The sequence below is a fragment of the Balaenoptera physalus genome (genome assembly GCF_965194825.1).
Source record: "Balaenoptera physalus genome assembly, chromosome: 16".
In the NCBI taxonomy this organism is placed as follows: Eukaryota; Metazoa; Chordata; class Mammalia; order Artiodactyla; family Balaenopteridae; genus Balaenoptera; species Balaenoptera physalus.
This window is the reverse complement of record NC_138898.1, coordinates 87,840,895-87,857,537: the sequence shown is the minus strand read 5'-3', so window position 1 is coordinate 87,857,537 and position 16,643 is coordinate 87,840,895. Positions and strand designations below refer to the sequence as shown.

Sequence of the window (16,643 nt, the reverse complement as noted above, 5' to 3'; positions counted from 1 at the left end):
TGTAGACAAGAGAATTTTATCGCTGTCATTGAGATAGGATGAAACAGGATAGGATTGGACAGAGCAGTATGAAAGTAATTCCACTGTCCAGATAACAGCATGTCTTTCTACTCTTACTCAGAAATTGCACTTTACTGACCTGGGGATGGGTGGGGAGAATATAACATTTATTGAGGTAAATGCTATTGCATGTGTTACCTCGTTTAATTTAGAAAACAGGTTTTCTTTTACCTTTGCTCTTATCAGGTAAGATGAAGATATGTATGGCTTTCCCTTTTCAGGTAGAATATGCTATCTTAAGAAATATTACAGAATTAAGAAGAATCTATAGCTTTTACAGCAGCCTAGGATGTGATCACTCTCTGGATAACACCTTTCTGATGACAAAGCTTCAATTCTGGAGGTTTCTAAAAGATTGCAAATTCCATCACCATAAAATAACCCTCACCGATATGGACAGGGTACTAAGTGGTGAGTATTCCAGATCCTTCGCATCTGGTTTAAAGAGTATAACATCACAGCACCCTGACACCAGTTAGGAAATGTTGAGGGAGTGAGGAAGGCAGATGTTGGGAGAGGTGTTCCAGAAAGCAACACACGGTCGTGTTCCCAAGGTGCTTAAAATGTGACTGAGGAGAGACTCTCGTGAAATAACAGCAACAGTCAAAGACCATCTCTAGCAGGGGCAGCAAAGTCGGCCCGTGGGCCAAATCCAGCCCAACCACGTGTTCTTGTAAATAAAGTTTTATTGGAACACAGCCATGCTCATTTGTTGTCATCTTGTCTGCGGCTTCTTTTGCCCTGCACCAGCAGAGCTGAGTGGCTGTGACAGAGGCTGGCCCACAGAGCCTAAAATATTTACCGTCTGGCCCTTTACAGAGAAGCCTGCCTATCCCTGAGAAAACAACAACAATCCCCCCCCCGCCAAAAAAAGCCCCAGAACTGCCCAGTTGTCAGGTCAAAAGCAGAGAGGATCAGGGAGGGCTTGGAATAGCCTAGAAAAGGCTTTAGAGGGCTTCCCTGGTGGCACAGAGGTTAAGAATCCGCCTGCCAATGCAGGGGACATGGGTTCAAGCCCTGGTCCGGGAAGATCCCACGTGCCGCGGAGCAACTAAGCCCGTGCGCCACAACTATGGAGCCTGCGCTCTAGAGCCCGCAAGCCACAACTACTGAGCCCGTGCGCCACAACTACTGAAGCCCGCATGCCTGGAGCCCATGCTCCGCAACAAGAGAAGCCACTGCAATGAGAAGCCCGCACACCGCAACGAAGAGTAGCCCTCGCTCGCTGCAACTAGAGAAAGCCCATGCACAGCAACGAAGACCCAATGCAGCCAAAAATAAATAAATAAATTAAAAAAGAAAAAAGAAAGAAAAGGCTTTAGATAATCTTGGGCTTGGGCTTGATTTAAAGTTGAAAAGTCCCTGCAGTAAAATTAACAACTTTGAAGGCTTTATTCCTTTCAGCTGAATTGTGGCAGGCAGGCAGGCTCGAAGGCCTCAGATCACCTTCTTGATGTTAGAACTAACGCCTATTTACTTAAAATTTCAGTGTCTGAAACACACTTCAAACCCACTTAGAATTAGCAGCGTTAATCAGACTGTGGCTCAGACCACTTTGAAAAACACCAGGACAAGGTATCTCGTAAGTTTCTTCTAAAGTGACCAGATGGAGCTCTTCCGTGTGGACCTTAATTTTTAGGTGGACGCTTATATGCTGTTCAGGGTAGTCTCTAGGAAAAAAATGTACTCCACTGTATTCAGTTCTTTGAGTTGTGTACCAGGAGCAAATAAGATAGAAGGTTCTAGAGACCACCAGGTATCCTCCCCAATTTTCTTCTTTTAGCCAATAAGGACATACCAGTTGAAGAAATTCATTCTCCATTTACAACAATACTTTTGAGAACATTTTTGGATTATCTCCTGCAGTTGGCTTACCACATCCATCACAAAGAATACCAGTAAGTACTCCTTCTGGACCCCGTGATAGGATGAGGGCTGAGCTCACTGTTAGGATTGTTATGATATTGTTCTGTTTTCTTCGATATTATTATTTTTCATACTCTTGAAATGAAGGATCAGAAACAAAAGTTTCCCACAAATATTAACCACAAAACCGCGAGAAACGAGATTAAATTCCGAAAACCCTTCTGACGTGGGTCATGTTTCAATTCTGCACATAGCCCTCAAGTTTTTATTCAGAAATAGTCACCACCAGCTCTTCCTTAGACCAGAATTTCCTGTCTTTCTCAGAGAAAAATTGATATTGTATCTTTAAAAAAAAAAAAACTATTTTGAAATAATTGATTTACAGTGTCGCCAACACAATTCTCGTAACACAGAGAATTCCTATATGCCCTTCATGCAGCTTCCCCTAATTATTACATCTTACAGAACCACGGTACGCTTATCAAAATTAAGGAATTAACATTGCTACAACACCATTAACTAAATTACAGGTTTTTTTAGGACTTCCTGAGTTTTTTCCCTTTTCTGTTTCAAGACTGAATCCAGGATCCCACCTTGTGTTTATCACATCTCCTTAGTCCCCTACAACTGTGATAGTTTGTCTTTTATGACCATGACACTTTGGAAGAATATTGGTCAGTTATTTTGTAAAATGCCCCTCGATTTCAGTTTGCTGATGTTTTTCATCATCACACTGAGGTTATGAGTTTGGGGGAAGAATACAATCCTATCAGGTAAATGATGTCGATCTGTCTCATTACTGGGGATGTTAACCTTGATCACGTGGTTAAGTGCTGTCAGCCAGGTTTCTCTACTGCAGACTTACTGTTTTCCACTTGCTATACTCTACTTGTTAGAAGCCAGTTACTAAGCCCACCGCATACTCAAGGGGAGGGGAATTAAGTTCCACCTCCTGGAAGGAGCAGTGATTATGGGATCTTCTTAATCACAGAGACAGAAGCCCATCACTCTTTCTATGTTTTACAAAACTGATGAATGAGAACATTCGCCCAAATGCCTGCCGTGTAAAAGGTAAATACAAAGCCAATAGGATTATATTCACCATAATTTTTTCCAAAATAGAGTTTTGTAATCATCTTTTGAATGTTTATTTTTCCATTACATCTTTAGGCAATTTATTCTGCGAGGCCCACCGGACACTCTATTCAATGAATTACGTGGATAAGTGCTGGGAGATCTACACAGTTTACTGCAGACCAAATGCAGCCCCTCCCCATGAGCTCACAATGGACATGAGACACTTCCTCTGGATGTTGAAGGTAACCACTCATGGCTGATACTGGCTTTATATTTATAGGTACTTTGATTTTAATTTAAGAAAGGCAAAATATTCTAGCTATGATGTGCAAGGAACAAGGTGAAGGTCTGAGATAAATTTTCGTAGCCATCAGCAGAGGAGAGTAACTGTAATGGCCTGTGATAGTGGAAGGAAGAGAAACAGAAGAAGCTTCTGCCCAATGGGCTTCCCAGTGAGGGGCGAGGGGTATGGTCGGCGGGGCCTCCAGCATCTTTACTGATGCAGACCTTTCCATTTAAAGGAAAATGGGGGGATGGATGTCACTTTAAAAAAACTATTGTTCATCAAAAAAGTGATTTAAGAAAGTTATTAGTTTGGAAAATAGTGAGAATATCTAATTTATACAATATTCTCATATTCTTGGTAGTTTTTCTTTCATGATATTTTTAATTTATACTTGTGGGTACATAAAGGGTAAAACTAAAATGATTGACTACTAATAGGGGATAGAGTGATTTTAAAAATTTAAGTGTCACATGTATACAAAAACTGGTTTTACAAATTTAAATGTCATATATACGAAAAACTAGTATTGATAGGAAATAATTTTTTTGAAGTATGTGGTTTTTTGGGATAGAATATTATACAGCTGTTTATTCACTTTCCCTCTTCTCCGTGGTTCCTTATTATTGATGAAATGAGGCCATTTGTCCCTGTAGATTGAGTGGTCAGACTTCAGTTTTGGTTGGCTGCATCCTCAGAGAGTTGATGACAGGTGTTCCTTTTCCCCTTTATTTCCATCAAAGTGGTCACTAGAATTAGAAGCTTGATTAGATTCAGGTTTTGTTTTTTTTTTTTAAAAAGAAGCTGTTTAATTTTTATTTATTATTTTTGGCTGTGTTGTGTCTTCACTGCTGCACGCAGGCTTTCTCTAGTTGTGGCGAGCGGGGGCTACTCTTTGTGGTGGTGCACGGGCTTCTCACTGTGGTGGCTTCTCTTGTGGAGCACAGGCTCTAGGCGCATGGGCTCAGTAGTTGTGGCGCACAGGCTCAGTAGTTGTGGCGCACGGGCTTAGTTGCTCCGCGGCATGTGGGATCTTCCCGGACCAGGGCTCAAACCTGTGTCCCCTGCATTGGCAGGTGGATTCTTAACCACTGCACCACCAGGGAAGTCCCTCACGTTTTGTTTTTTTTCATGACAAAGCTGCAGGTGCTTCTGGCTAATTCCTGTTGTGTCACATCAGGGATGCTCCCTTTTAGTGATGCTGAGATCAACCAGTGGGTCATATGGTGTCAGCAGAATCCTTCCATTTCAACATTCCCCATAAACCTTTCACTAGTGGTTCGAGTAGCCCTGACAGTCATTGCTAACATCCGTTATTTCCTTAAGGGTCCCACAATAGTAATTTTCCGTCATTCCATCTGCATTTCTTAGCTGTGAATCTGATATAAAGAACTTTACCTCATCAGCTATTTGATGACTCTGAAATACACAGGAAAGGAAGGATAAGTGCTCCTTATCCTTATCCTGGAAAGGAGAGGCCTGTGCACCGCAACAAAGAGTAGCCCCCGCTCGCCGCAGCCAGAGAAAAGCCCAAGCACAGCAACAAAGACCCAACGCAGCCAAAAATAAATAAATAAATAAATAAAATAAATTAAGGCTGATTGGAAGCGCTTGTGGATGAGCGGCACTTGTCAAAGATTAGGTTTCACTGTGGAGTAACCAAGCCAGGAAACTGCCCCACCTCTCCCCTTTCTCCTCCCCAGCCTACAGTTTTGTCTTTTGTTTTTTGGCTGTGCCACGCGGCATGTGGGATCTTAGTTCCCTGACCAGGGAGCGAACCCAAACCCCTTGCATTGGAAGTGTGGAGTCTTAACCACCGGACTGCCAGGGAAGACCCTCCACCAGCCTACGGTTGACAGAGCTTTTCTCTTGGATGTTCGATTTTCCAGGGGAGGATTTCTCCTAACTCCTGCCTGGGGGATATGAAGCCGGTTTTCATGGTTCTTAGAGTAGAGTGGAGGGAAGGGTGAGTGTGAAGGGAGGGCCCTACCCACATGCACTTTCCCCTCATTCTTGCTTTCAGCAGGACTGTGACTTCAGGGGAGCCAAATGCGCTGTGCTTCAGTGTCTCCAGCGAGTCAACCTTCTGTTTTCAGTCTAGATACGGAAAGGGTCTTCACCTAGACTTTCTGGGAGTCTTCCTGTGTTCAGCCTTACCTGAGGCACGGCTTTCAGAGCTGACTCCTTCCTGAGTTCCGAGTGGACTCGACTTGCCTCTTGACTCCCTGAGCTCTCTGCTCCTTGTTCTGCTAAGCCCATCGGTCCAGCGCTTTCCCACCAGTAGAGCTGTGTTGACATCTCACATCTGGGTCATCCACTCTCCCGTTCTCTGTCCTATGTTTATGCCTCTAAAAAAATCTTGACTGTTGTCTTAGAGGTATTAGGGAAGGAGTAGAGAGGTAAATACCAATGTTAATCCAGAATGCTTTTCAAAATTACCAGTTTTTAAGGTACTTATTTCTAGACCATCTCCTTAAAGTGCTGTATTGGTATAAACTAACTTTAAAAATATATAGCTGTTTGTAATTATCGGCCATTATGATTTGATTGGTTGTTTCTTTTACAGAGCTTTAAAATGATAAATAAAGAATTAACAGCAAGCAAATTTGTGGAGGTCATAGCAGAGGATAATCCTTTCATGCATGATGGAATTGACAGCAACTTTAAACTTGAGGTTTGTAAAGAGGCGTCACGAATGGTACAGGTCCAACTCAGGCTGTTTGTTCTACCTTGGATACCAAGATTGGATTGGCACCAATGGTGCCAGCACGGCCACCTCTCTGGGTCCACATCTGACAGAGTCACACCTGCTGCTTAGCTGTTCCCTGAATACGCCCACCACACCCCTACCTCAGGACATCTGTACTTGCTAACCTCCGCCCCCACCACCTGTTTTTGGTTTATATAACACGTATCTTGCCTGTAGTTCTTAAGGCTAACAGTCAGAAATCAAGGTGTTGCTGGAATTGGATCCTTCTGAGGGCTGTGGGGAAGGATCTGCTCCAGGCCTCTCTCCTTGGCTTGTAGAGGTCGTCTGCTCCCTGTGTCTCTTCACATTGTCTTCTATGTTTCTGTCTGTGGGTCCAAATTTCCCTCTTCTTCTAAGGACAGCCGCCACATTGAACTAGGGCCCACCCTAATGGCCTCACTTTAGCTCGATTATCTGTAAATCTGAGGATACTGGGGGTTAGGACTCCAACGCTTTTTTGGGAGGCACAGTTCAAACCGTAACAGTCTTCCCTTTGCAACCCCCCCTCCCCATTCATATCCTCCTTGTGTACAAAATACGTTCACCCTATCCCAGCATCTCCAGAGCGCTTAGCCATTCCAGCACCAACTCTTACAGGTGCCACTTCTCTAGTTGTCCAAGAAAGAAAGAAATACTTCTGAAGTGACTGTCCTCAATTAGCTAATATAAAATAAAATGTTTCCGTCAAATAGAAAAATGACTTACAAAGGAGAGAATGTACATCCTCACAGATCTTTTAAATGCTGTAGTTTTTATTGCAGACTGGTGTGCGGCCATGATGCCTGAGTGCTGAACAAGGTGGTACCTTCTGGAGAACGAACACCAGAAGACCTGCTGGTCCACCTCGAGGTGTGTCAGGATAAATAAGACCCTTTATATTTTCTTATATTTCAGCTGGTTTTCCTGGAATTCTTTGAAGCTCTGTTAAGCTTCGCACTCATCTCTGTTACTAACCAATCGACTAAATTCTATTTAAATTTTCCAAATGATGACTTGTCTGGAAACAAAGCTGGAAGCACTTATACAGTGATAAATCAGGTAACAAATAATACCTTAGAATTTACAGAGTAAGGAATGGGTTTTATTCTGGAATGGTTAAACCATCATCAAGACTATCTTGGGCTTTTGTAACCTTTCAGGAAATAACTTAAGACTTCTTTTCACATTCTGAAAGGAGTGTATTGTCTTTTTTCTACATTAGGGAAAATGTATTTTCTGGTCATGACGTATGATAGTGGAGATACGTAATGAGTGTCAGAGCGCCTACCGACACCCTCAGGGGTGTGGGGCTCCTCTGGCTGGACCACGAGGCCTACGGCATCTGAGGTGGATTTTATGAAACGTTTCGTCCCATGATCTAGTGTTTACAAGAGTGGATCGCCCGTCCCAGAGCACAGATGCCAAGGAACAGCTCCCGAGCGTGTGCAGGATGCTGGGCGCGTCCCAGAGGACAGGACCTGCTCATGGGGCTGGACACTGGGCTTCCCGCCAAAGCCCTGGGGGAGCAGGGACAGCATGGGCCGTTGACCGAAAGATCTAGCTGCTGGGTCAGATGGAGCGGGGGTTTCAGGGTCGTGGGCTGGAAGGGTTTCTGATCGTTGAGTCCTTCATTCGGAGCCACAAGGGAGCGTGTTGGGGGCCAGCGGAACTCCCAGCGGGGAAACTCGCCAGAGCTGCTCGCTCAGGGAGACCTCTCACTGTTGGTCACCTAAGGAGCGCCTCTGACCACGAGTCCCAGGATGTGCCTCGGACCCTCGTGCAGGTTCAACGTCAGTAGCGCAGAGTCCACCCGATCAGCAGATGCGCGCCCTCCAGGTCATCCGAGAGCCTGGCCACAGGCGGGGTCTGGGGCTCTGCTCGGAAGGAAGTGCAGCGTCCACCTTAAACTCATCCAGGCCGTCGTGGACGGCAGCACCGCGGACTCCAGCAACCACACACGGACGCGCTGGCCTCGGGAACAGCCTCAGAAACCATCCGATCAAGTTCACGTCTGGTTTCCAATCTGGCACCGCACATCCATCAAGATAAACAAGTCCTATTATAACCATACAACGGAGAATGAGCCAGCAGTGAAATAACTCATGACACATGGCAACAGCATGGGTGAATTAATTATGCTGGGTGAAAGAAGCCAGACAGAAAAGGATACATACCGCTGTGATTCCAATGACAGAAAATTCTAGAAATGCCAAGTGATCTGTAGTGACAGAAAACAGATAAGTAGTTGCCCGAGGATGAGGGAAGAGGGCTTCCTGGGGCACAGGAAACCTGGGGTGATGGATACGTCCCCTCTCTGAGGTGATGGTCTCACAGGTGTAGACACGTCGAAACTCACCGTCATAGTGTGCGTTATGTGCAGGTCATTGTACATCAATCATACCACGTTAAAATCACGTGCACGTGTGTCTCCACGGAAAACAGAAATCCTCCTATGTGTTTGTCGTTGATCAGAACACCCAGAACAGGAGTCCAAGTGCGCTAAGAAGCCAGGAGTCTGAGGTGCAGTACGGCAGCACTAAGTCGTCTTCAAGCAAGTTAGGAGTCTTGCTTGACATGAGCAAGATAAGGAAATCAGAGGTTTGTATTCACAGCTAACCATGAAAACAGTGCCGCGGCCATGGTATCTACCGCTGTTGCGCACCTGCTACGTGGTGAGGGCTCTTCTGGTGCCAGGGTTCTGGCGGGAACACAAAGCCTGTCCTCTCGTGGGCATCACATTCCGGGGGAGAGAGGGACGTGGTGACACGTGAAGAACAGGAAGAGTGAACACCCTCGGGGTGCTTACCAGGTGCTGTGCACTTCCCAGGGGTCCGCTCATTTAATGCCCAGACGACCTGTAGGTGCTTCATCGGCTCCAAGGGGGAACTGAGGCACAGAGAGGTCGAGTAACTTGCCCACCGTCACAGAACTGGTAAGCAGTGGAGCTGGGGGTTTGCACGCAGGCAGTTCGACTCCAGGATTTACACCCGTTACCGCAGTGCTATACTTCTTTACACTTGGGAGGGATCAGTGATGCGATGGAAAGCGAGGCAGTCGGTGGAGACTGAGAGACAGGGTGGGGCGGGAAGGGAAGGTCTTCGGACGAAGCCACACGTGAGCGCAGCTGGGGGAAGACTGTCCTGTGCGGGGGCCTTGAGGAGGGAGCACCTCTGGGGTGTTGGAAGGGGTGCAGCAGCAGGCGTGGCCACGTCGGGGTGGCCCAGGAAGATGCACTGAGTGAGGCAGTGCCCGGCCGGGAGGGGGCCCTGAGCAAGGGGGGTCAGTAGGCTCACGATGGCTTTGCTGTTGACAAACCCGTAAGGAAGCTCTTGGAAGTATCTGCATGTATTTTGAAGGCTGTGGAGTTTGAGAGGGAAAGAGAAGGCAAAGATGATTCTAAGATTTTTTTTGGCCTGAACGACTGGAAGAACAGAGCTGCCATTTATCATGAAGGGGAGGACTGGGGTTTGAGGGGGAGATGAGTTTTGGGGGTGAAATTAAAGGGTTGGGTTTGGGCATGTCACACTTAAGGTGCCTGATGAGACATCCACGTGGTGACAGCAAGTGGCAGCTGGAGACAAAGTCTGGAGTTCAAGGGTGAGATCTACTGGAGATAAAAATGTGGGCATAAACAGCATGTATTGATATATGGTTATATATATATATATATAGTACTTAAAGCCACTAAGAGATGGATTAATACTTTCCCAACAGACCCGGGGAGTATTTTCTAGTCTTTGCTTTCCTAGGGGAAGCCTTCCAGCAGATACAATAGCTCTGTTATTCATTTCCTTAATGGACAAATATACAGGTTAAAAAGTCAAATTTTAGGCATATTAAAAATAGTCAAATTAGCATAAAGATAATGGCCTCATTAATACTTTTCTAATTATTTATAATGTAAAATTAGTTTTAGTCCATAATGATGCAGAAGTTATATTTTGCTTTATGATTTCTTTTTTTTTTTTTAATGAAAAAGCCCAAGATCAAGAAGTCTTTAAGTGATGGAAAAACTTCCAAAATGAATTTGAAATCTCCAGGAAAGGAGCTAACCTTTCTTTTATCTCAAAATGGTGAGTATTTTAATTATACAACTTTGGTATTAGCAAACTGTTGCTTATAAATGATTTAACATTTATAAAAATGTACAGCCATCTTTTAAAATATAATTAGGCTGGGACAGCTGCTCCCAACTCTGTCCCCTGGCTTGACAGAGTTCCCTTTCAAGGCATTGATCTTTTCCCCCTTTTCTTTCCCCAGTTTTACTGAGATATAATTGACATACAGTGCTGAATAAGTTTAAGGTGTACAACATGACTTGACTTACATGTATTGTGACATCATGACCACAATACGTTTAGTTAACATCTATCATCTCATAAATACAAAAAAAAAAATTCTTCTTGTGATGAGAACTCTTAGGGTTTATTCTCTTAACTTCCACAGATATCATTCAGCAGTGTCAGCTACAGTCATCGTGTTGTACGTTACATCCCTGGTACTTATGTACCTTATAACTGGAAGTTTGTACCTTTGACCACCTTCCTCCAGTGTCCCCCATCTCCCTCCTCTGGTAACCGTATATCTGATCTCTTTTTATATGTTTGTATTTTTAAAAAATAGATTCTACTTATAAGTAGAAAACACAGGAGTTGTGAAGCAACTCCTTACCAAGTCAATAATTTTACCTACCTTCTTATTCAATTCAGAGTTAAAATCCTTCTTAAAATTTTCTTGGAATTCCCTAGAGGTCCAGTGGTTAGGACTCTTGTGCTTTCATGTACAGTATTTGTATGTCTCTGTCTGACTTATTTCACTTAGCGTAATGCCCTCAAGGTCCATCCATGTTGTTGTAAATGGCAGGCTCTCCTCCTTCTTATGGCTGAGTACTATTCCATTGTGTATATATACCTCTTCTTTATCCATTCATCTGTTGAGGGACACTTAGGCCGTCTCCTGTCTTAGCTGTTGTAAATGGTGCCACTGTGAACGTGATGGTGCAGCTATCTCTTCGACATAGTGTTTTCATTTCCTTTGGATATATTCCCAGAAGTGGAATTGCTGGATCATAGGGTAGTTCTTCTTTTATTTTTTGAGGAAACCCATACTGTTTTCTATACTGGCTGTACCAATTTACAATCCCACCAAAACCGTACAAGGGTCCTGTTTTCCCACATCCTTGACAGAGCATCTCTCTTCTTTTTGAAGCAAGCCATTCTAGCAGGTGTGAGTTGGTGCTTTTCTTTTTTTTTTTTTGGCCTTGTTTCGTGGCTTGTGGGATTTTAGTTCCCCAACCAGGGATTGAACCTGGGCCCTCGGCACTGAGAGTGCAAAGTCCTAACCTCTGGACCGCCAGGGAATTCCCTCTCATTGTTTTTATTTTTTTTTTTAACATCTTTATTGGAGTATAATTGGTTTACAATGGTGTGTTAGTTTCTGCTTTATAACGAAGTGAATCAGCTGTATGTATACATATATCCCCATATCTCCTCCCTCTTGTGTCTCCCTCCCACCCTCCCTATCCCACCCCTCTAGGTGGTCACAAAGCACTGAGCTGATCTCCCTGTGCTATGCGGCTGCTTCCCACCAGCTATCTGTTTTATATTTGGTAGTGTATATAAGTCCATCTCATTGTGGTTTTGATTTGCATTTCCCTGATGATCAGTGATGTTGAGTACCTTTTCATGTACCTTGCTTTCCCAAGGTCGGTGCTAAAGCTCAAGTTTGTGGTCCTTCCGTGGCCCACAGATTTGGGCCAGCTTTCTGTGTGTGCTCACTAGTCACCTGCCAGAGCTCACTCTCACCACCACAGGGAGCTGGCCACAGGGTGGAGGTATGTGTGGGTGAGGTGCCTGGAGCCCTGGGGGTGCCTGTGGGCCACCTGGTGCCACTGACTTACTTTCTCCATGGATTTGCCTTTTCTGGACATTTCCTAGAAATGGAATCATATTCTTTTGCATCTGCTTCTTTCACTTATAATTATTTTGGGATTCGTTCATGTTGTAGCACATAGTAGTATTTTGTTCCTTTGTATTGCTGAGTAGTATTCCACTGTGTGGATACACCACATTTTATCTACTCATCAGTTGATGGACGGTTGGGTGGTTTCCATTTTTGGCTATCAGGAGTAATGCTGCTATGAACACTGGTGTGCAAGTCTTTATGGATATGCTTTCATTTCTCTTAGTCCTTGTAAAATGTGACACTGGCGGGACTTCCCTGGTGGTCCAGTGGGTAAGACTCCACGCTCCCAATGCAGGGGCCCCGGGTTCGATCCCTGGTCAGGGAACTAGATCCCACATGCACGCTGCAACTAAGAGTCCATGTGCTGCAACCAAGACCCAGAGCAGCCAAAATAAATAAATAAATAAAAATTAAAAAAAAAAAAAATCTGGCACCAGCATCAAGGTTCTCCGCATTAGTCTTCCACTCTTGGGCCCTTCACAGTGGCTCCTGGATGGAGGGAGGGTAGATGGGTCACAGAATGCTACGTTTACAGAGTACCTGTGCCCATACTCCTCTCCCATCACTGCCATCAAACAGCAGATCAGCCCAAGCTGTAGACACAGTCAAAGAACAACTGCTCTCTTGAAAGATCCCCCGTCTTACTGATATTATAGAACCAACCAAAGCGTTATCTTCCTGGAATCAACTATATTAAACACATTCCAAAGTGCGTATCTGCTGGCCTTAGTAGATGCGAAGCAACTCCTTACCAAGTCAATAATTTTACCTACCTTCTTATTCAATTCAGAGTTAAAATCCTTCTTAAAATTTTCTTGGAATTCCCTAGAGGTCCAGTGGTTAGGACTCTTGTGCTTTCACTGCCGAGGGCGCGGATTTGATCCCTGGTGGGGGAACTAAGATCCTGCAGGCTGTGTGGCGCGGCCAAACAAACAAAACAAATAAAATAAAATTTTCTTAATGAAAACTGCCTTTAAAGACAATGTATACAAAAGCCAAGAGTTTTTTTTCTTTCTCTGAAACATGGGACTGTTGTAAGTTTTCTAAGATCTTAATTTTAGAAAACCAAAATATTTAAGCTATTTAGGAAAAAAATAACAGGTACCAGGAGACTTAAAGGAAGTGTTGACAATCATGGCTGTGGTCAGCTGATGCCAGCCTTGTTCCAGGTGGTCCCTGAAGCATTTTGCAGTTACCTTAATCCTCACAGGCCCATGAGAAGCACAGTGTCACCCACCTTATGGGGGGATGAGGACACTCAGCCCAGCACAGGAAGTGACAGAACTGGGGAACAGGAACACAGACCCCAGAGTTACTGCAAGACTGTATTAATGCTCATTTTAATCAAACTTTCTTCCAGAGAAAAAAGAAAAATCCAAGGATGAACAAAAGGAAAAATTCAACACATGGGTCAGTAACATGTACATCTTTTTTGTGAACACTCTCTTCCAAGCACATAAACATGAAGAAACCCTCAAGGAGAAAGTAAAGGAAAACAGGCTGCATAATGAAGCGATGGCCCATCAGAGGAAGATGGAGAATGAGGAGCTGGAGGCGAGGTAACTCAGTAAAACCTCTCGGCTCCATCCCTCCCTCCCGGGCTCTCGGGCATCTTTCTTTCCTGTCCTCTGTAGCCGCCAGAAGCTTCAGGACCAAACACTTTCATTAAAAGTCTACAACCTCTGGGCTTCCCTGGTGGCACAGTGGTTAAGAATCCACCTGCCAATGCAGGGGACACAGGTTCAAGCCCTGGTCCAGGAAGATCCCACATGCTGCGGAGAATTAAGCCCGTGAGCCACAACTACTGAGCCCACGAGCCACAACTACTGAAGCCCACACGCCTAGAGCCCACGCTCCGCAACAAGAGAAGCCACTGCAGTGAGAGGCCTGTGCACCACAATGAAGAGTAGCCCCTGCTTGCTGCAACTAGAGAAAGCCCGCATGCAGCAATGAAGACCCAACGCAGCCAAAAAAAAAATGAATAAAATAATTTAAAAATATATATTAAAAAAAAAGTCTCCGCCTTCCGAAGGGCGGCACGTCCTCCTGTGGGGCTGGGAACCCGTAGCCACCAGTTCTGTCCTGGTTGTCTAAGGCATCCCCGGGCATCCACGAGGAGGCAGCGTGACGTAGATCCAGACTGCCCGGGTTCCCATCCCAGCCCCATCACTTATATCACCTGGGTGACCTTGGGTGAGGTCTGTCCCTGTGTGCCTGTTTCTGCATCTTTAAGGTGGAGGTGATACCTCGTAGGACTGTTGTGAGAACTGAGTGAGCGACTGTTTGTGAAGCATCGAGAACAATGCTTGGTGCGTGGTGAGCACCTAGCAAAGGCCGCACGCTTACCTTTCTAGAACCACTGTCCAGGCTTAGTTCCATGCAGACAGGTCAGTCCCAAGTGCAAATGTCTGACCTCTGTAAAGGGCATCTCAAGCCCATTGGTCTGTGGAAGAGAGCATTAGACTTAAGGAAAACGGCTACAACAGTATTTTATTTTTTTACAACAGTATTTTAAAAGGCTACTTACTAGCTAAGTTGCTTCAGAGACAAGTGCATCACAAGTCACCTTAGATGTGTGAAAACTTTGTCTTAAACTATCTAGCTATTGCACCACTTTTTATTTCAGGCAAAGTGATGACAGTTTAGTTCTGTTCACAAAAACTGTTGAGATCCAGGTATGGACTACTTTACACCACATACAACATAAAAACCGGTTTTGAAATTTCAAAGACAAAAAAAGATACCTTCTTGTGTTTGCTTCTTGTTAGGCTGAACAGCTTGAGAGAGGAAGAGACCACAAGGCAAGACTATGAGGTCGCCATCACTGTGATCAAGGAACCAGTGGATGCCCCATCCTTGAATGTCACGCCGAGCCCCCTGAAAGAGGACACAGTGGTGTCCCAGTCCAGCAAATCCATTGCAAATAAGAAGAAGAAAAAGTAGACATCACTGGGTTTGTAAATGAGCCACGAGAACAAGCAGGTGTGAAGGGAATTTAGAACCAAAGCCTGTGACAAACTTCCTACCCAATAAAATTATTTGTGTTTTACTTCTTGTCTAAGTGTTTCTTGAAATACCACTACTTGGGCCCACTGGGTTTTGGGTTTCTAATATGGTTGGATCACTGAAATGCCTGCGTTTTGACAACTGAGCTGAATGAAAATACACACATGTGGGTATTAAATGAGCGTGTATTCATTTTTTTTTTAATCCAAGTATAAAACTGGTGATTAAATTTAGAATCTGATAAAACCAGTGGGGAGTGAAGTTGTTTAAACGTTTCTTTAGGCCTCCCTCCCCAGAGCCTGGCACGCCTCCTTTGCCCCTTGTAACTGCCCTGTGCCCACATCCTACCTGGCCTTCACATGCTGCCTCTTATATGGCCTCTTCCCTGGTCCTTTCCCATCCATTCCCACAGTATCGCAAACACCACTGCATGGACAAAAGGCCGAACAACGTAGGATAAAGAGCCAGGTGTGCAGTCAGCAGTTAAGTGAATACTTTAAGTCTGTTAGGAAAATGTTACAGCTAATAGTTGTGTTAAATATAAGAGTAACCACCAAAAGCATAAAAATACAACCTAAAGCTTCCAAACTAGCAAAAAGGAAGGAAACTATCATCTGATATAAAGCTGGGAAAAAGAATAAAAAAAAGAATGGAAACAGAAAATGCAAAAGATGGCAGGGAAAGTACAAATCTACCCGTCATCACCAAGCAAACACGTTAACTCACCTCTTCCTCCGCTTCAAAATCCCATAAATAATTAGATTGGGTTTAAAAAAAATAGAAATTCACTTCAATGTTATTCTTTACAAGGCAAACATCTTAAACAAAACCAGATAGAAAGGATGAAAATAAAGATATAGAAAAAGATGTACCAGGACAATCTAATCAAGATGACCAGAATAACAAGCAGTATTAAGAACAGACAAAACAGAATTTAAAGCAAACATCTGCATGATACAGATAAAAATATAACAATAAAAGGACCAACAACCAAAGAGAGGCATTACTCACATACATCGTACATACTAGCCTTGCAAGAGCAGAGAGAATTACAGGGAAGACTACAACCATGAGGGAAGAAACAGATCAGGAAGACACACACTTAGTAAGGATACAGATAATTTTACCAACCAAACTACAAAGTTGGAACTAACAGAGTTAGCAACAAGGATGCAACAGAGAATAAACACTGACAAAAACAGTGACTACGGTTTAGGGTGAAAACTGCAACAACTTCAAATAATACATCAGAAGCCATGATCTATTTTTGCTGCAATTACTAAGTCAGCAATAAACACACAGTAAAGAAAGCCTAAGATCACTGGAAACTAAAACATACCATTTTAAGTAACTCACAGGGTAAGAGGAAATCATAAGGGAGATTGTGAATTAGCGGGTGACAATGAAAATAACTGCAAATAGATGAGAAGTCATTTCCCTGCTCCACCCTAACTCACAGGCTGGGTGCAGGGGCGCTGTGGAGAGCTCCTATTAGGGCCGGGTTGGTACCGGTTTTTCCAGACCATGCCCGGCTAGTTTTCAACCAAACTCTGGGATGTCCAGACCACCAAAAGTTAAGTTAAATCAAATCCTGCCAAGCTTAATCTCAGTTGTGAGCATGCAGGTGGGGTTGTGCCTACCTGGGAGTTCTACGTGGCT

The 16,643-nt window shown here is 44.2% G+C and overlaps 1 protein-coding gene across 10 annotated transcripts in view; it reads left to right on the top strand.

Annotated features, from left to right (window-relative positions):
• The window catches only part of LOC309645191 (radial spoke head 10 homolog B-like), a 71,150-nt gene extending 56,123 nt beyond the window's left edge, over positions 1-15,027 (top strand). For 2 of the 10 annotated variants that reach the window (XM_082429937.1, XM_082429947.1), the window contains 9 exons: positions 282-471; positions 1,844-1,958; positions 2,918-3,245; positions 5,853-5,960; positions 6,930-7,073; positions 8,487-8,612; positions 9,994-10,087; positions 13,339-13,537; positions 14,747-15,027. In XM_082429937.1, coding sequence (XP_082286063.1) covers positions 282-471; positions 1,844-1,958; positions 2,918-3,245; positions 5,853-5,960; positions 6,930-7,073; positions 8,487-8,612; positions 9,994-10,087; positions 13,339-13,537; positions 14,747-14,921 — 1,479 coding nt within the window. In that variant the 3' untranslated portion in view covers positions 14,922-15,027. Of the gene's footprint in view, positions 1-281; positions 472-1,843; positions 1,959-2,917; positions 3,246-5,852; positions 5,961-6,929; positions 7,074-7,396; positions 8,196-8,486; positions 8,613-8,841; positions 10,088-13,338; positions 13,538-14,746 lie in introns of those variants that run through there. The other 8 variants (XM_082429940.1, XM_082429941.1, XM_082429943.1 and 5 more) reach the window with 8 other exon arrangements.
• The last annotated feature ends 1,616 nt before the right edge of the window (positions 15,028-16,643 follow it).